Here is a 20,115-nt window from a genome sequence, read left to right on the forward strand (position 1 = left end):
ACAGTGTAGAGACACACCGGGTACTGAAATCCCAGATACAAATTGAAGACAGTTCTTCACCCCCCTTTACACCCCAAAAAGCCCTCCCCACCAAGGTGTTGTGTGTAGGTGTTGTGAGTGAATTTACATATAAAGAGTGACCCCCTGGCATATGAGGATCCTGAGACAGGGATGGGACAGGACAGGGTGGAGACTTTTATGATCATTGTAATTCAATTCTTACCACCTTATCTTCTCCTTATCACCCTAGTGGTGCCAACTGGAACCCCCATTCTCTCCCTGGCTTCCCCATGATCATAAATTCCTAACATTGTCTGCATTCAAATGATCAACCAAGAACCTTGGGGCATTTTTACTACTTTTCCTTACAGCAGCCTTGGTTCTAGTTCAACGTAAACTTTTCAAAAACCTATTTTCAGTGGTGCTGAGAAATTGTAAAAAAAAATCACATTATAAACATTTCTAGCCAAGACTTTGAGCTCTGAAGCTTATAGACATGGGGCTGGCTACACAAAGGTGAATGAGACATTTAATGAATTGTATGAGGTTTGATTACTAAAGTGTTACAACTTTGAAGTGACTTTGGAGCCACACCTTTGCATACTGTCAATGGCCCATCAGTCGGGAATGTCTGTCACTGCTCCTCACACTAATCAGTTTGGAAAGGCAGTGTGAATTTTACAGTTTTTTTTCAATTGCTAAGACAGATACTGCAATACTGAAGTTGCTTTCTCAAAACGTTTCATACAGTCACCACAACATTTGCTTATGTGGACTAAACTGCTAAGCATTTTGCTTTGCTTTCATACAAAATGCAATCAATAACTAAAATCTTCAAAATGTATTCTTCAATTAATTTATCAGAAGCCATTTTGCACATAAGTACATACTGACCCTAAAACTGCTAGTAAAACAGTCAAAACTGAAATATATCATTTTACTAAATTACTATCAAGACCCTTTCTAAAATAGATTGTAAAAAACACATAAAATAAACAAATTACGTTAATTGACACAAGATCAAACAATGAATGCTGTATGCCAAGATATTTCTCCAGAACAATGCCAAGGATGGATCATGTATGTGAAGAGACAGAGTAGAATCTATGGTACTGTCTTAGCAATTGAAAAAAAAACTGTAAGAAGACACAATACTAGCCTTTTCACAGTTTATAACATGCAACAGATTAAACGTTGAAGTATAAAATGTGCAATCACATTATATTACAGGAATAATACAATACAATAAATGAATATTAGAACAATAAATTAGTTAGCTATTAGTTGCTGAGCTATTACAGTTCTCCTCAAATGGCCTTGATGGGCTGAATGGCCTCCTCTCGTTTATAAATTTCTTATGTTCTTATGTTTTTATATAAATTGTCATTCCTGATCAGGATGCCAAGCTTAAAAACAGTTGTGGGTTATGCTGAAAAGCCAAGTCTGTGCCTGGAACCCAACTAGTTTAAATGAACTAGAAATTCTGCAAAGAAGAGTGGTCAAATATTCAGCCAGAATTATGCCAGAGGCTTGCTAATGGCTACCAAATGGTTCTGGTTGATACCTGTTGTATGTAAACTTGTGACCACAACTAAAATGTGTTTTTGTAAAGAAATCTTTACAAATCTCATGGTAACACCCTGTAAGTGAATAAATGGGCGGGTTTAGATGAGAATTTAGGCACACCCCCAGAAGGAGGGGGGTCAGTGCCTTTGGCTGGCTTTTGGCAGGCAACCGGCAGGCATCTGGCTGGCAGTTGGCTGGCAACCGACAGGCAGCCGGCTGGGAGGGAAAAATTCAAGCGGCTACATCTGTAATACGCTAAACTTTAGGAATACTGACGACATCGCAGGTCTGTATCGGTAAAAAAAAAAAAAAAACTCAGCCGCAGTCTACTTATGCGTTCATATTGGTAGGATTACGGTACTGAGACAAAAGTCACACCAAAGCTGTTCATAGTGACTTCTTCTTGGGACGTTGCCGGAGAGGTAAGTATTTCACCTGTAAAAATATATAAGTGATTTTATATCTCACATTTGGACATTTCGCTTCTGAACATAAGGTATTTTTTCTGACTCTTACAGGAATGATTTACATAGACTTATGTTGACAGTTACCTACTAAATGTATATGTCTTTATAAATGTGAAACTAAACTAAACTAAACTAACTAACTAATGAATACAGTAAAAACATGTTAGGTTAACTGAGAGCTTTTGCCGTTGTTTCATTATAGAATTTAAAACTCTACATATAAACTCCGGAACGTACGTGCTATGACAGTTTAACCCTACCTAAGGTTTACGTAACTTTAATTGCTTTATATCAAAACTGAGTCATTTTTTCTTGTTAAAGAACCGGTCTACGTGGTCTAGTAACAGGAATTTGGTGAACTGGAAATGTATTTTGATATATATCTAGTTTGCTTAATACAAGTGAAGATATATTATTTTGCATAATAATATCAACAAACACGAATAATCATCATACAGTGAAAAGATTAATATTTGTCCATAATATTTGTAAGTAAAGCAAATATTCGTTGTAAATCGTGCTTACTAGTCTATCAAGCTTGTAAGCAATCGTGCTTACTAGTACTGTTTTATGTATTTGTGTATTTTTGTCCTGACAGTTTTTAAAATTGTGTACTCATTTCCTCAAATGCTTGCAATGGGGAAAGACAAGACCCCTCTTGTTAGTTAGTGGCAGCAGATACCGAGAAGTGCCGGTACTCTGAAGAGAAAAACCAAGAGGTGCTGGTATTGGGGATGTATGTCAATGGTTTAATGTCTTTTAAGTTGTTAATTTATCCATATCTCTTAATACTAATTCACAGATTCTGATTTCTTGCTTTTTTTTCCCAGCAGGCTACTTAAGGGACTGGTGTTATGGAGTGTTTGAAGAACCAAAAGTATTGGTTAGTTTTATTCTTATTATAAAATGTCATGTATAAGCCATATATAGCCAAAGACACAGTTAAGTTAACATTAGGGGAAACTGATCATGCTGAAAGCTTCACAGTGCAGTGTGAGGATGAAGTGCTTTTCACAGGACTCATATAAGAGGGTCAGTAACCTGCCGATAAATAAAAAATACATGCCTCTGATTACATTAGCTCAGCCTCTGGAGTTTCTCTTTTCTTAGTAACTACACCAAGACTTTATTACATTAACTGTGAAGTAAGCATGTTGTAATCAAAGTGAGTTAGTTTCTTCTGCCCTACAAAGGCAAACTACGCTGACACTGAAACTAAGAAACAGGGCCCAAGGTTTACCAGAACAGTTTTACCTTGGTTTTGAAATATATCGGAACTATATTTATAATATAGATATTTTGTCATGAGATAAATAAAATCTAAAACACCTGGTTTTGAGCATAACTTCATTTTGATAAATATTGCAGTGATGGTGCTTTGCCTTTGTTGGGCAGTATTTATGCAGCCTAGGCATAGGTACATTAACACCTTAAAGCCAAGGAAGAACATTAAAGCCACAAGAATGCTGGATGGTCACTGGCCCCCCCTTTTTTTTTCGAAAACAATTTTTATTTTCAAATAATGCCATACAGATTGATATCACATTCAAGTTTTACAATATAACCAAATAATAAAGGACAAAACAATATAGAAGGGAACAAAATAATAATAATAATAATTAAAAAATTATGTATCTCCTAATGTTTTGTTCACTGGCCCCTTTTGGTCACTGGCCCCTTTTGTCTTTCAGTGAGCTGACTTCCCCCGTTTTCTGTATATTTACAGGTGTGTGTTGGTGGTTGCTCTCTTCACAATAAGGTGGACCAGTGGAGCCAAAGATGATGACAAGCCTAACTTTGTCCTTATAATGGTTGATGATTTGGGCATAGGGGACGTTGGGTCCTATGGGAATGACACTATCAGGTACCCGGACCCAGCTGGCCTCATGTTCATGAGTGAATCTTTGTGTGTTCTGTGTACTGGCCTGCCTGATTCTGTGTACTGGCCTGCCTGATTCTGTGTGCCTGCCTGATTCTGTGTACTGGCCTGCCTGATTCTGTGTACTGACCTGCCTGATTCTGTGTGGCTGCCTGATTCTGTGTACTGGCCTGCCTGATTCTGTGTGCCTGCCTGATTCTGTGTACTGACCTGCCTGATTCTGTGTGGCTGCCTGATTCTGTGTACTGGCCTGCCTGATTCTGTGTGCCTGCCTGATTCTGTGTACTGGCCTGCCTGATTCTGTGTACTGACCTGCCTGATTCTGTGTACTGGCCTGCCTGATTCTGTGTGGCTGCCTGATTCTGTGTACTGGCCTGCCTGATTCTGTGTACTGACCTGCCTGATTCTGTGTACTGGCCTGCCTGATTTTGTGTACTGGCCTGCCTGATTCTGTGTACTGACCTGCCTGATTCTGTGTGGCTGCCTGATTCTGTGTACTGGCCTGCCTGATTCTGTGTACTGGCCTGCCTGATTCTGTGTGGCTGCCTGATTCTGTGTACTGGCCTGCCTGATTCTGTGTACTGGCCTGCATGATTCTGTGTACTGGCCTGCATGATTCTGTGTACTGGCCTGCATGATTCTGTGTACTGGCCTGCCTGATTCTGTGTGGCTGCCTGATTCTGTGTACTGGCCTGCCTGATTCTGTGTGGCTGCCTGATTCTGTGTACTGGCCTGCCTGATTCTGTGTGCCTGCCTGATTCTGTGTACCGGCCAGCCTGATTCTGTGTACTGGACTGCCTGATTCTGTGTGGCTGCCTGATTCTGTGTACCGGCCTGCCTGATTCTGTGTACTGGCCTGCATGATTCTGTGTACTGGCCTGCCTGATTCTGTGTGGCTGCCTGATTCTGTGTACCGGCCTGCCTGATTCTGTGTACTGGCCTGCATGATTCTGTGTACTGGCCTGCATGATTCTGTGTACTGGCCTGCCTGATTCTGTGTGGCTGCCTGATTCTGTGTACTGGCCTGCATGATTCTGTGTACTGGCCTGCATGATTCTGTGTACTGGCCTGCATGATTCTGTGTACTGGCCTGCCTGATTCTGTGTGGCTGCCTGATTCTGTGTACTGGCCTGCCTGATTCTGTGTGGCTGCCTGATTCTGTGTGGCTGCCTGATTCTGTGTACCGGCCTGCCTGATTCTGTGTACTGGCCTGCATGATTCTGTGTACTGGCCTGCCTGATTCTGTGTGGCTGCCTGATTCTGTGTACCGGCCTGCCTGATTCTGTGTACTGGCCTGCATGATTCTGTGTACTGGCCTGCATGATTCTGTGTACTGGCCTGCCTGATTCTGTGTGGCTGCCTGATTCTGTGTACTGGCCTGCCTGATTCTGTGTGGCTGCCTGATTCTGTGTACTGGCCTGCCTGATTCTGTGTGCCTGCCTGATTCTGTGTACCGGCCAGCCTGATTCTGTGTACTGGCCTGCCTGATTCTGTGTACCGGCCTGCCTGATTCTGTGTACTGGCCTGCATGATTCTGTGTACTGGCCTGCCTGATTCTGTGTGGCTGCCTGATTCTGTGTACTGGCCTGCCTGATTCTGTGTGGCTGCCTGATTCTGTGTACTGGCCTGCCTGATTCTGTGTGGCTGCCTGATTCTGTGTACTGGCCTGCCTGATTCTGTGTGCCTGCCTGATTCTGTGTACCGGCCAGCCTGATTCTGTGTACTGGACTGCCTGATTCTGTGTGGCTGCCTGATTCTGTGTACCGGCCTGCCTGATTCTGTGTACTGGCCTGCATGATTCTGTGTACTGGCCTGCCTGATTCTGTGTGGCTGCCTGATTCTGTGTACCAGCCTGCCTGATTCTGTGTACTGGCCTGCATGATTCTGTGTACTGGCCTGCATGATTCTGTGTACTGGCCTGCCTGATTCTGTGTGGCTGCCTGATTCTGTGCACTGGCCTGCCTGATTCTGTGTGGCTGCCTGATTCTGTGTACTGGCCTGCCTGATTCTGTGTGCCTGCCTGATTCTGTGTACCGGCCAGCCTGATTCTGTGTACTGGCCTGCCTGATTCTGTGTGGCTGCCTGATTCTGTGTACCGGCCTGCCTGATTCTGTGTACTGGCCTGCATGATTCTGTGTACTGGCCTGCCTGATTCTGTGTGGCTGCCTGATTCTGTGTACTGGCCTGCCTGATTCTGTGTGGCTGCCTGATTCTGTGTACTGGCCTGCCTGATTCTGTGTGGCTGCCTGATTCTGTGTACCGGCCTGCCTGATTCTGTGTACTGGCCTGCCTGATTCTGTATGCCTGCCTGATTCCGTGTACTGGCCTGCATGATTCTGTGTACTGGCCTGCCTGATTCTGTGTGGCTGCCTGATTCTGTGTACCGGCCTGCCTGATTCTGTGTACTGGCCTGCCTGATTCTGTGTGGCTGCCTGATTCTGTGTACCGGCCTGCCTGATTCTGTGTACTGGCCTGCCTGATTCTGTGTGGCTGCCTGATTCTGTGTACTGGCCTGCCTGATTCTGTGTGGCTGCCTGATTCTGTGTACTGGCCTGCCTGATTCTGTGTGGCTGCCTGATTCTGTGTACTGGCCTGCCTGATTCTGTGTACTGGCCTTCCTGATTCTGTGTGGCTGCCTGATTCTGTGTACTGGCCTGCCTGATTCTGTGTGTCTGCCTGATTCCGTGTACTGGCCTGCCTGATTCTGTGTGTCTGCCTGATTCCGTGTACTGGCCTGCCTGATTCCGTGTACTGGCCTGCAAGATTCTGTGTACTGGCCTGCCTGATTCTGTGTACTGGCCTGCCTGATTCTGTGTGGCTGCCTGATTCTGTGTACTGGCTTGCCTGATTTTGTGTACTGGCCTGCCTGCCTCTAGGACCCCTAACATTGACCAGCTGGCTCAGGAGGGAGTGAAGCTGACCCAGCACATTGCTGCCGCTCCCCTCTGCACCCCCAGCAGAACAGCCTTCATGACAGGACGATACGCTCTTCGGTCAGGTATGTACCCCCCATGTTGCCTCTTTGTGAAACCCAAGGCCTTAGTCATGGAGACAGCGTTGGGAGTCAAAGACTATAATTATAATATATATTGGGGGCGGGGGGGGGGGGAGTGGAGATCATCAGCACATCTGAATATTGAGGGGGATGTGTGCACCCAATCCTGTGGGGTGTCGGGTTCAAAAAGCAATACATTGGCTTCCGTTCCGGTGTCTGTCCTGTGAGAACCCTGTGTGCTCTTCTCCAGGACTGGGCAGTACTGGACGTGTGCCGGTCATTCTATTCCTGGGTGGAGCAGGAGGTCTTCCTTCCAACGAGACCACGTTCGCTAAGATCCTACAGAAACAGGGTTACACTACAGGGATTGTAGGTATGCTGTGCATGAATATTTACATATATGTATTTAGCAGATCTGCTTGTGTCCACAACAAAGTACAGGTGAGCATCAGAGTGCAGTTCCAGGCAGTGTCCCTGGACCAGTTGGGGTTAAGGCTCTTGCTCATGGGCCCAGTGGTGCCATGGAATTTTAACTGGCCACCTTCTGATCACACTGATGCTTATCCATCAAGGGCTACAGACATCCATATCTTATCGCAGTAACTTATATTAGTTAATTCCTAAGCCTTTCTGTGCGCAGTCAGTAATCTGATGTCGATGTGCTGTGGACCATTTCAGGAAAATGGCACCTTGGTGTAAACTGTGAGAGCAGGAATGACCACTGCCACCACCCTAACAACCATGGATTTGACTACTTCTACGGTCTTCCTTTCACAAATTTCAATGACTGTAAACCGGGTGAGGAGACAGCTGTGTTGGCCGACCTGCAGGTGGTGCTGTGGAATGTGTCAATGTTGCTGGGTCTGGCCATCCTCACTCTGGTAGGAGTGTGGCTCCTTGGTCTCCTGGAGGTCAACCAGAAGCTGTTCGTCATGCTCATGCTCATCTACTTCCTGGCACTGGCGGTCTGGTACGTGCCCTTTAAACATCTGCAGACCTGGAACTGCATCATCATGAGGAACGAGCTGGTGGTCGAGCAGCCAATCAACCTAGACACTCTGTCACACCGCATTATGAATGAGGCCGAGCAGTTTCTGGAAAGGTATCATGCCATGCGCCGCTGCCCTAACTCTATGTTTTACCATTAAGAAGCAGTTATGAATGTTATCTGTGTTTTTGCCATAAATAAAACTACCAAGTTTTTAGGGGTGTAAGAAAATATCAGTACACTCGAGTATTGCAATATGTTTTGTGGTAGTGTATCAATTCTCAGACACACAGTATCGATTTTTAATCAATGGTCTACATGCAAAGATTAGTGGCCGACAGTGGTTCAACATAACAACACTAGATAGCAGTGTTGTTATGTTGGAGTAGAACAGTCAAATGGCGAAAGAAAGACAACAACGTAAACTGAGACAAGACACAATGTAACAGTGCACTGCTAATGTGAGAATTTGCAAGCCTTGCTGGCTAGTGATATTACCACCAATGGCTGAATCTGAAAGCATTATGCTGGCTCCCATGACGTACTGAATTGAAGTTTGGGCTCATTTTGCCTTCCACAATACAGAAGGCAGTAAGAAAATCATGCTGATACAGATCCTACTGTTCTGGTTGCATAAAAAAGTAAACTTTTTAAATTCAGATTTTATGGACATGGTGGTGTGTTCTTTATACGATCACAGTTTTCGTAAAATTAGATTTCATCCATCCATCCATTGTCCAAACCGCTTATCCTACTGGATCGCGGGGAATTAGATTTCAGAAAGTGCAATATATGACAATATATTGAATCGCAGCCCTTGTGTTATGATACAAATTGTATTGTCAGATTCTTGCCAATTCACAGCCCAGCAAGTTTTGTATCCATATTCTTTTGAAACAAGCATTGTTTTTTCTATGCAGCAAATGTTGCTTGGTTTTATACTTCTTTCTCCTCACAGAAACCAGCAGAACCCCTTTCTTCTGTTCCTGTCTCTGGTGCACGTTCACACGCCACTGTTTATGTCCAAAAACTTTGTGGGGAAGAGCAAACATGGACTTTACGGTGACAATGTGGAGGAAGTAGATTGGATGACAGGTAAGCTTTCCCTTTGACAACTCAATGTTCCCGCATAAGCAATGCTGCCCCCAAGCTAAGCCTGATTTTCCTTACATATGTGACCCGTCGCTACGAAATGAGTCTTAAGTCGCACTGACAGAACTGCACCCATAAGACTCATTTCGTGGTGATGGGTCACATATATACTGACAGAAGCACTGGCTACAAGCTCAGAATCCAAATTGTACTTGATTTGTAATTTTCCTGTCCGGCCCCCTCTTCCTAGGTTGATATCAGTGGCTGTGCCAACAGAAGAGGGTGGCTGGATTTGGTGGTGCCTCTATTAGCCTTATGATGTAGGGCTCCTTGCTTGTCACATGCTCAGTATCTCCTTTGTCTCCCCTTGCTCCCTGTTCAGGTAGAATTGTGGAAACTGTTGAGAAACTTAACCTCTCCAGGAAGACACTAATATATTTCACTTCTGATCATGGAGGACATATAGAGGTGTCAGATCACCGTGGCCAAAAGGGAGGCTGGAATGGCATTTACAAAGGTAAACAAAAGCAGGTTTAAGCAAAATGTGGAATGTTGTTCTCAACTGGGTCCTCTGACATGGCTAATGTCTTGATGTAAGAATTTAATTTTCATGTACAGCAAAGGAAGTCATTATTCTCACTGTACCATTGTATTAGGGACAGGACGGCATTTATTTTGCAAAAATCGGACCAATTTCTGGAACACTGGCTCCCTTTTGGAAGCTCAGATTCTTTGATGAGACGTGTTGTCTGTTATGGAAATGCAGATGACCAGCAAAGCATTGCAGTAGCCATCAGACCTTGGTCTCCAAGGCTGTTCCAGCTACTTAGGTTCTGCTGAGGCTGACCCACTTAATGACTGACCATGGACTGGCTCTCAGTTAGCAGCTGCCTGAAATATTTCCCAGTTTGTCTCCAAATGACAAACATGAACCATGAAACAGACCTCAGAGAAGCCTCGGCCGAGTGGGTTGGAGGGGGGTGCGCATAATGAAGGCTGCGCTTTGCCCTCGAGCCGGGCCGCCCTGTGGGGCGAATGGCCCACAAAGCACGCTGTGTCTCACCTCCGGCTGCAGGATATTTTAAAAAGGGGGGCTTAGCCTCTCCTAGTTTCCTGCTCCTCTTGTACTAATTAGCCTGCCAGCCACTCGGCGCTGCCATCTTGGTCTGTTCTATTTATTTTACGAATGTTCATAAGCGGCTCTTTCGGAGAGAGCTTCTGCTAGCTTGCAGTGGCAAAGCTACACGTAACACAGGCTGGGCAGAAGGTCAGATGGCATCCGGCTGCTTTGTGAATAGGGAAAAATAACTTGAATCTCAGGGATACATGACTGTCTGACAGGAGTTATTTAAAAGGCAGTCTGTCTGGAATGGTAACAGAGCCGAGCTGTGGCCACTTGTTGTTCAGATGGCACTGGTTTCCTGTCTGTCCCGGCAGGAGGCAAAGGTATGGGCGGCTGGGAAGGCGGGATCCGCGTGCCGGGCCTCTTCCGCTGGCCGGGCCGCCTGCCTGCCGGAGAGGTGATCGATGAGCCTACCAGCCTCATGGACGTCTTTCCCACGGTGGTTGGCCTGGCAGGGGGGGAGCTACCAAGAGACAGGTGAGGGGGTGTGGAGGGGGAATCGTTTCCAGTGGACCAGCCTCCCCTATTATTGAATACTTTGCGCATATTCCCCTATGCATCACTTTGGCTCTGACAATCCGCCACATCACCAGCAGTGTGGAAGATGTGACTACTTCCTACTCTCAGCTGCCTTAGGTCTTAGGTCACACATCGCTGATGCCACATCACACTCACCCCTCCATTTGGTTTCTTTCCTGACAGCAGTATATATGCTCTGGACCCCTATAGCCCTGTGTAGGACAAGCGGGTATAGAAGATGGATGGATGGATCTTGTTATATTTTTATTTTCCTGGTATGTAAACCTTTTTTACCTTCCCGGTTTTCCCTGCTTTCAGATTCCTGGACGGCCACGACCTGATGCCCCTCATGGAAGGGCGAGTCCGGAGATCCAAGCACGAGTTCATGTTCCACTACTGCGGAGCGTACCTGAACGCTGTGCGCTGGCACCCCCGAGACAGTGAGCTCTACTCGGCCTTCACTCTAATGAAAACCATGTGGTTCAGTCGGTGTGTTGCAGAGATTAAATGCCCAGACTGCTGTTGTTGATATATTTCTGTAGTCACTGTGATTACTGAGCTGCTTTCATGTGTTTGACCCCCTTAAAAAACCACATGTCCTGTATGCCACCCCACATGGCTGCTGTGATGCTATAGCAGTGTGGAAGATCCTCATCCCTGCCATGTTTCACTCAGGTGATGCGGTTTTCAAAGTTCACTTCTTCACACCCAACTTTTGGCCCCCGGGGGCTGGAGGCTGTTACAACACCAAGCTCTGCTTCTGTCACGAGAAGTTTGTCACCCAGCACAACCCCCCACTGCTGTTCGACTTGGCCCAGGACCCATCTGAGAGCAGGCCCCTGACGCCAGACACGGAGCCCCGCTATGCGGAGGTGCTGCAGAGGGTCCGGGAGGCAGTGGAGGAACACAGCCGAACACTCAGTCTGGTCCCCAACCAGCTGAGCTGGAGCAACGTGCTGTGGAGGCCCTGGCTACAGCCCTGCTGTGGAACCTTCCCGTTCTGCTCTTGCTCGGAGCCCAATGTTACCATGACATGAGGCTCCTGAGGAACCCAACTGACAGGAGGATCTTGAGGAACCCTGCATCACTGTGCTGTGGGGCTTCCGACGAACGAAAGAGCATCCCAGTGCAGATTCCCCAAAATGAGAATGGATGTTCAAAACTGTTACCTCAGACATGTCAAGGCAATACAAGATGGGTTGTCACACAGCATTGCAGCTCTTTTATCTGTGGTGCTTGGTGTCAGCAGACTGTTAATGGTAAGCCAATCTGCTTCAGCAGAAAAAAGGAACACAATACAAATTAAATGATACAAGAATAAGAAGTACACTAGTTCAGAATTAAAATAAGGCTGCATTTGGCAATTGCGTTTACAATTTTCTGTCAGTGTTTTTGTGAGATTCTTTGCCTAGTTCTTCAGTCTTTCTCCAGCGACAATACAAACTACTGTACGCCCTTCATTCCACATGGTGGCACTATTTACCCATAAAAATTCACATTCATTTTGTCTGCTTAGTATTCATTTGTGGTTTTAAAGACGATGATGCACACCTTTTCTCAAGGACAAGCTGAGCTTGTATTATAGCTAATGTCCGTTGAATATGTTGTGCATATTCTTAATTTAGTCAATTACTCACTGTTCTCTTTAGTGTGCTTGAACGGTCTACTTATATTAAATGTATTTACATAGCAAGGTCTCATAAGTGGTGGATTTTTGGGTCGTACATGAAAATTCAGATAGGTAATAACCTTTAAAATACAGCTTAGTGAAGTCTGCACTCCTAGCTAAGCTTAAGCCGTGAACCATCGAGAGGACAATTAATGTAGCACAACTGTTTCTGTCAATTTTAACCTCCAGTCTGACTGCAGAATCTAGAAGCTTGTCTGTTGTCGGTTATTAAAGAACATTGCAAGAATAATAAATTGACAAGGAGTCGCTCAGCCTGCCATGAGGGAGGTGACAGGAACTGGAGGTGTTTTAAAATCTGCTCCTGTTCTTGCTAATGGAGTTCTGATCTATTTTTTACCCAACATAGTATTAATATATTTTTACCTGTAAATGTACACTGATGCTACAGATCCATACTTGAACTAACTGCCATAAAACCTATTATATAAAAAATTTGGGATAAATACGAAGCTCCTTACTAATGAACGCTTGTGAAAACGTTGCACGGCTTCATTGGTTTGCTGGCTCAAAGTACAGTATAGTATGTAGTTACTTTTATTATTACTCTGGCATTTTTGTTGTCATTCTTATTAATATGAATTATTATTATTAATTGTGAGGTAGTGTAGTATTACTGCTATGACTTGCCTACAAAGTGAACTTAAAGATTAAGGGAAGGCTTAGGGAAATGGATGTTGTTTGTAACCTGGGGACTGCCTGTATTTTACTACCTTGTCGGACATGTGTTACAGTGGTGTGCAGTGCCATTTCCTTATGAGCCCAGAGTTTCGGGTTCAAATCAGTACCCCCCCCCCCCCCCCAGTCTCTGAGGAGCTTCCCTGCTGTTTACGTGGTTTTTCCTCCCTCAAACTGAAACATCCCATTGAAGTTAATTGCAGGCCATAAATCGCCTTTGCCGTAACCTACCGTAAAATATCCCCAGGAGCAAGACATAAAATTGTTTTGGAAGTAGGAAATAAGCTTAGATCAACATCCTTGTTTCTGCAGGCCACTGGTCATGCTAATGTGTCCACCATCAGAAAGACATGGAGCAACAAAAATGGATAAACAGAATCATATTGGAATAACAAGCAGGAAACCGTTGCTCAAGACAGCTGAACATTTAGGATAATGCACCTGTACATCATAGGTAAAAATGGAAAAAATCACAGAGAGAGTGTGAATTATTGAAATGTAATGCTGCAATACACTATATTAGCAGCTGCATGTCCTGGCCATATAGCACACCTTACATACAGTAATCCTTAAACATAAAACAGCAGTCTGTAAGTATGAGAAAATTAATGCTATGCAAATTATTAGCTAGATCCTGTTGTGGCATGCTGTAGCCAGGTAAATAATACAAAGTATACGCAGAGTATAAAACCCAGAAGGACGAGATTGGCATTTGCTATCAAAGAGATTATGTGTGAAGATAATATTTTACATGAGGGACATGAATTTCATTTGAAAAACAAAACTTGGTTTTTGGAGGATTCCGAGAGCAGCAGCTCCCGTGCTGATGAGAAAAAGCACTGCGACCAAGGCTTTATCGATTTCGCAGGTGGTGATAGGACATCCGATTCAGGGATAGTGTCTGAGCCTCCAGGAGGGACCTGTGGAGGAATGGGGCTCACGAGGCTACCTGGGAGTAAATTAGAACCTTGATCCAGTGAGGAGGAGCCACTGGCGTGCCACATACTCCCTGCTAGCACTGCGCCTGTAGATATTACATGCTGAACGATTCCTGGCTTTACTTAATCTTGCCAATTGACCGGGAGTGTTGGCTGCCACATGAAGGACTACAGTTGTGACAGAGAACAATAACAGGTCTCTTAGTTTCCTGGGAAATAATCCAAGAACCATAAGTCCTGAATTTAATTTTCCATTTATTCACTTCGTAGTCCTCAGTATTACAGTCTTTTCAAGTGATATTAAAGGTAAGAAAATCTAAATTTAACAAAACCATTGTCATGCTCAGAATGCTCAGACTTCATTGTCCCACAGTGATTGGGGTTTTCACTTTATGGGATTTGAAATGTCACTGAGAGAATCACCACCCCCCCCTGCCCGGCCTTGTCTTGGCACCCGCCCATAGCACATCAGCTTGCAGAGCACATCTGCCCTGAAGCCTCCCATTTTCATGTGGTCAGGAGTGATGTGGGCCTCATTAATGTGGAATAACTGAGACTTCCTGGCTGGCATTGTTACGTTGGCCGTGCCAGGCATGCCTGGGAGATGTTGGCAAGTGAGATGCTGGGCGGTGCAGTACAACATTGCTACTTCAAGAGCTAAATGTAATTTTGATGCCTCAATAATTATTCTTGGGCTTGGCTTTCTTCCACTGTAACTTCTTGTTAGTTTCACTTTGCTACAGAGCTGGGTGTTTTAACTAAACTGTTCAGGTTAAGTATTAAGCTTAGGTTAGTCTATGTCTCTGTTCAGCTACACAGGAACAGCAGTTCAGCCGCTGATCAGTCTAGCATTTACCCTGGATTCTGTGGATAAACTTCCAGAATATTCCAGCTCTATATCATGGGTGTCATGGTGGGTGATGATGGGTGTCATGGTGGTTCACTGGTTATCACTGTAACCATACACCTGCATTTTAGGTATGGAAAATCTGATGGACTGGCATCCCATCCAGGGTGCCCCCTAACTGTGACCTATGCTTCCTGGTCATGGGCTCCAGGCCCCAATGACCCATATTGAGGAGCAGAAACCTTGGCCTGGATTATTCATAGGAAGCCAGGACTCATTTCCATACATTCCACATCTGGTGTATCACTACAATGATAATCACATTAGTGATAATCACATCCATTTAAACTAAAATAAATAAATATGGCTATGAAAAATAACATGCAAGATGAAAGGTTATTAGCCTTTTGCTACTTTGAAAAATGTAATTTTTTCTTAGAATATGTGTAATATTACCCATATTTTATAGACGGGACATTGCTTTCATACATTTTGAATAGTTTACAATTCAAATTGGCTTGTGCTTTATTTGAGACCTTTTGTTGAAGTTTGCTACCTCATGCATAGAAGCTAATTCACTGCATTATGCAAATACATGAAAGATCAGTAGGAAAACAGCAGTAGGATCTTCTAATTTTCCATTACGTCTCACAAGGAGCTATCAAAGCTTGATGAACAAATAATGCGTCATTAATGAACATTTTCAATAGCCACACCCCCTGACCTGTGATGGTCACCTATCAGCCAACATCAGTGAGTTTGTCATTAAGCAGAATATTTTAACCAGAGACTGTAAGTCATAGTGCTGTCAGGCATGGTGATACTAAAGGTCTGACAGCATCGTAATGCTTATGGCGAATTCAGCTTGGAGGTTTATGTTATGACAGCAATCCAAATGAACACATCCATCCATCTGTCGTCCATAACACATCCATGCCCTCTCCCAGCTATCAACACACCTGTACCAGATATTTGCTGTTCTTGTTGCTTTAGGTTCATACTTGATTGTTGGTTCAGGTGATAAACACTGTTTTATACAGTACGGAATGGGGCTGAGCCAGTATTATCCCAAGAAGTGCAGGGCAGAGGTCACCATAGATTGGGGTGCTAGTCCACGCAGGACACCCGTACAACACAATCAATTGGGAGGCAGTTTACCTGACAATATGGTATTTGGGCTGGCGTTGGAAGTTGGGGAACCCTGAGCAATACCATAAACAAAGCGGGGTAGGGATTCAATCCCACAGTCCTGCAGATGTGAGCCAGTATTGTGCCTTCTAGCTACAATTACAAATAGACAGTAAATAGTTATTAAATGGGACTGTTATTGAGGGTATTACTGAGCTTATGCCTTATACAGTAGTTTTTGCTCTAAAAAGTTTTAACTTTCAGTTGATGGTCTGAACTTTGCAAACCAATGTCTCTCTGCAAGACACGCCATCTGTGTTGGGTTATGGAGTTAAAAACAACAAGGCTGGACTATGCTGACAGGAGCGTCTCACAGCGGAGCAGACCGCATTTGCTCTCCACTCGGGAAGTTCCTGTAGCGTGGAGGATTGGTGTGGTTCTCATGTGTGTGAACAGACTGTCCACTCCTGAGCACATGTAGACTGCATTGGGGGTATGGGGGGAGTGCATAGCCTGCAAGGGGTAATGATGCTTAATGTGTGTAACCACCGTCATGCTGAAGGGGAGCTTGCTTATGCAGTGAGCTTTTATTTGGCATTTCTGCATACCCAATGGCGAACTGAAGAAGGCGAAAAGTGGATGTGGCTGGATCGCTGTCGGTCTCCTTAACAGGCCACAGGAAGTGTTGATAGGTTCATCAATTAGGACCATGCAGCTGGAACAGATTTAAACACAGGGAAGGCTTCTTACAGAGAGTGTCCCCCCAGGGCATGGAAAGAAAACAGGCCTGTGAACACACTGACACACACACACTACAGACACACAGAAATCTGTGAGCCAGGGCTGGAGGAATCCCTATATGAATTGGGTGGTGGGGGGATAATGTTATGAATTTTGTAATGAATTTCTCTCTAGGGGTTAATAAAGTATCTGTCTATAAAGTCATGTACACTTGGCTGTTTGCTTTTGAAAACTGAGATACTGCCTTCTGCCACCTCTAAATTGCTGAAGCCTGCTCACTTCACAATACTTTTGGCTCACGATGCATGTTGAGATTTGGCTAATGCTACTAATGACGTAACATTAAATATACAGTCTAAAAATACAGTTGAATGGTAGCTTTCCAATCACAGTACTCAGTGAATAATCAATGATGCTCCAAGAGTTTCTCAACAGCCCCAGTTCTGTCTTTCACTTTAATATGCATGACTTCTATAGTCTGAGATGTGTTCATGCCATATGGGTAATTTTTATAGCATCAAGCCCATGTCCCCCATTCCTCAGTCTGCTGATTAATCAGTCATAGGCTTTAGAAACTCAAACGTGATGAGAATGTGCATGAATTTCTCCCAGTACTACATGAAAATAACCAAGGAATAGCAGGTATTCTCTCTTATAACCACTCATAACATATTGAAATGGATCTGCATGGCTAAGAATCTTAGATCTTGTCCAAGACTCTGAGTGCTGTGCAATTCCTAATTTAAAATGTGACCTCATTTGCCTCTCGTGCCTCTCGATGGGGTCACAGTACAGACATAAACACAGGCACTAATCTCAGTGCTCCGTAGTTTGGCTGTAGAGCCACTAATGTGGGTGCAATATTTCACCAATTTCATACTAAATTTCAAAGACACTGACCAGCTGGGGTTAATCTGTTATGGGTGGCAAATCTGCTTCTAATTTTCCAGAGTATCTCTTAAGTTAATTCGGGGTATTGAGAAAGCAGTATGAAGATTTTAATTAGAAATACTGTCAGAATGAAAAAAGTCAAATATAAAAATGAGAGGTAAAAAGGTGACGGTATTCAACACATTTGTCAGGATGTTTAGAGTAATATGTGTGTTTAAGTATATATGTGTGTGTGTGTCTGTCATCCTGATCTGACATATGTGCATTTTGACATAAAACCTGTCTGATGTAATGGAACCCAGTCATAATTCTGTCGATAAAAACAGAGTAATCATGCTTGGAAATGGCAGAAAATTGTTTTCTGAATATATCAGTATCCTTGGTGTTTCATTGTAGCTCAGTACAGCAGATGGTGATTGTGATTAGAGTCCATCCATTTATCAGTTTCCTTTTCTTACTTCTCCTACGCAGAGTGGCAGTCTAGAGCCTATCCTAGAAGCTATGGGCGCAAATTGTTACAGCCCTCTGCAGCTATTCCTACTCCGAACAGTATGGGATTGGTGGGATCAAAGCAAGTCTCCAAAGGTCTCTGATGCCTCCATGTGATCTCACAGATCCCAGTCCAACTCAGATACCCACAGGTTCACAGGACACTGGCATGATTAACGGTATTGGCATCTTTGAGGTACCTATCAACGGAAAATGTAGAATAGGGAATGACGTTGGTGGGCTCGTCCGGGGTAGAGTCAGATTGCCATAAGGTCAGAAGCTGGAGGAGGAGAGGAAGTGTGATAACAATATAAAGGCAGGAAAAAGTGGGGCCTCCCACTGAAATACAGAATACAGTACTTTAAAATAGTTATAATTGTTTTCCATAATGTTAACAGTCGGCATTCATAATAGCAGCATTATCAATAGCCTTGATCGCGGCTTTAGTATATGAATAAGCAATATGCCATACAATGAGGTAATTTATGCAGATTTCAATACACTCTCTAGGTTTTTAAAGTATTTTAAATATTTGGTACTTCTAAATAGTTATAAATATTTACATTTTTTTAACAGACATACATCAGATTTTCAGGTTTTAAGAGGTGGATGGAATGCGAGTTTATGTTTAGTTTAGTTTTATACTAACATTACATTATTTTAAATCAAATATATTAAATGACTATATAAACCACAGGGATATATGTAGTTGTTAAGCTAAGCTGATAAATAAACATCTATGCCTACATCCAAATATTGATTCTTATCTGGAATTCCATGCAGGGTGTACTTCAGCCTTATGCCCTGTGCTGCCTGGGATAGCCTCCAGGCCCCTCTGTGACCCTGACCAAACAGTCAGAAGATGGTTACAGTACACACTCAAATAACTAATAAAGAAATTCAGACTGTTTTTATTCAAATGGTAAGCAAGGCAAAAGACTGCAGATATATCTGAGAAAAATTAAGTATGGTCATTGCTCCCATTTGAAAAGGTCCTGAAAGCAGGATTTTCTATGACTGGCAGCTTATAAACAAACTGTCTGTGATCTGAAATGAAACTTTAAGCATGGGTGCAGGTACACTGGGATGCTTCTTCTCACTTATCCCATCTTGATCTCAGTCAGACCTTCACCCAGCACCCCTGAAGCATTTTTGTGGGGTTAGGGGCCTCATTCTAGGGTCCGGCAGAAATGTGGTGATATTGTAAAACACAAGATTTGAACCAGAAACCTTCCAATCACAAGCACCAAGACTGAACCCCCTAAACCATTCATTGGTAATAGCAAGCCCAGGTGTTAGAGTTTTTATTCTCCTAAGTGTGGGCTGCTGTCTCTGAGCTGGATCACGGTACCTGTGAGCAATATTGACTGTTTTGGCAGGGCTGCTGGGGAGACGGGAACAGCATGACGGGCTGAGCTAGCATGACAAGCCTCGTCTCACACAGCTTCATCACGCTTATGACTTTAACAGTCTTCAGTAAGATCAAATTCCACTGACGCAAATGAGCTGGTGGCAGATGAGCAGTGGTGTATCCCATACAACATGCCCTTTATGATGGGTTATGTTTAGGATGAAGCTAATTAGGTTTAGGATTAAGCTAATGCTAATTTACCTTTATTTTTTTTAACCAAAAGTATTCTTTACATTGGAACCATGTTAGCACACATTGCAGGAGCCATATAAAGTAATGTCACGCAACATTTAATGAGATGTACACTCACTGGCCACTTTATTAGGTACATCTTGCTAGTACCGTGTTGGACTCCCTTTTGCCTTCAGAACTGCCTTAATCATTCATGGCATAGATTCAACAAGGTACTGGAAACATTCCTCAAAGATATTCGTCCATATTGACATGATAGCATCACGCAGTTGCTGCAGATTTGTCGGCTGCACATCCATGATGTGAATCTCCCGTTCCACCACATCCCAAAGGTGCTCTATTGGATTGAGATCTGGTGACTGTGGAGGCCATTTGAGTACAGTGAACTCATTGTCATGTTCAAGATACCAGTCTGAGATGATTCGAGCTTTATGACATGGCGAATTATCCTGCTGGAAGTAGCCATCAGAAGATGGGTACACTG

The 20,115-nt window shown here is 43.9% G+C and overlaps 1 protein-coding gene across 7 annotated transcripts; it reads left to right on the top strand.

Annotated features, from left to right (window-relative positions):
- The first annotated feature begins 1,722 nt into the window (after positions 1-1,722).
- Positions 1,723-12,322, top strand: arsh (arylsulfatase H). Of its 7 annotated transcripts, none has more exons than XM_049026008.1 (12): positions 1,723-1,988; positions 2,680-2,769; positions 2,864-2,916; positions 3,760-3,897; positions 6,789-6,910; positions 7,158-7,280; positions 7,586-8,009; positions 8,854-8,990; positions 9,370-9,504; positions 10,425-10,587; positions 10,948-11,069; positions 11,305-12,322. In XM_049026008.1, exons 3-12 carry the CDS (start codon positions 2,888-2,890, stop codon positions 11,664-11,666), a joined length of 1,755 nt encoding a protein of 584 aa, XP_048881965.1. In that variant the 5' UTR covers positions 1,723-1,988; positions 2,680-2,769; positions 2,864-2,887; the 3' UTR covers positions 11,667-12,322. The 7 variants fall into 7 exon arrangements, with proteins under 7 accessions (XP_048881965.1, XP_048882044.1, XP_048881808.1 ...); XM_049026087.1 differs by having other exon boundaries at positions 2,867-2,916; XM_049025851.1 differs by lacking the exon at positions 2,680-2,769.
- Positions 12,323-20,115: the final 7,793 nt, after the last annotated feature.

The sequence above is a fragment of the Brienomyrus brachyistius genome, chromosome 1 (genome assembly GCF_023856365.1).
Source record: "Brienomyrus brachyistius isolate T26 chromosome 1, BBRACH_0.4, whole genome shotgun sequence".
Taxonomy (NCBI): domain Eukaryota; kingdom Metazoa; phylum Chordata; class Actinopteri; order Osteoglossiformes; family Mormyridae; genus Brienomyrus; species Brienomyrus brachyistius.

Bases quoted from the DNA above. Each gene is read 5' to 3' on its own strand.
- arsh (XM_049026008.1), top strand. From the start codon at position 2,888: ATGGAGTGTTTGAAGAACCAAAAGTATTG. The intron at 7,281-7,585 runs GTATGCTGTGCA...GGACCATTTCAG, and splicing joins TTACACTACAGGGATTGTAG to GAAAATGGCACCTTGGTGTA. The intron at 8,991-9,369 runs GTAAGCTTTCCC...CTCCCTGTTCAG, and splicing joins GGAAGTAGATTGGATGACAG to GTAGAATTGTGGAAACTGTT.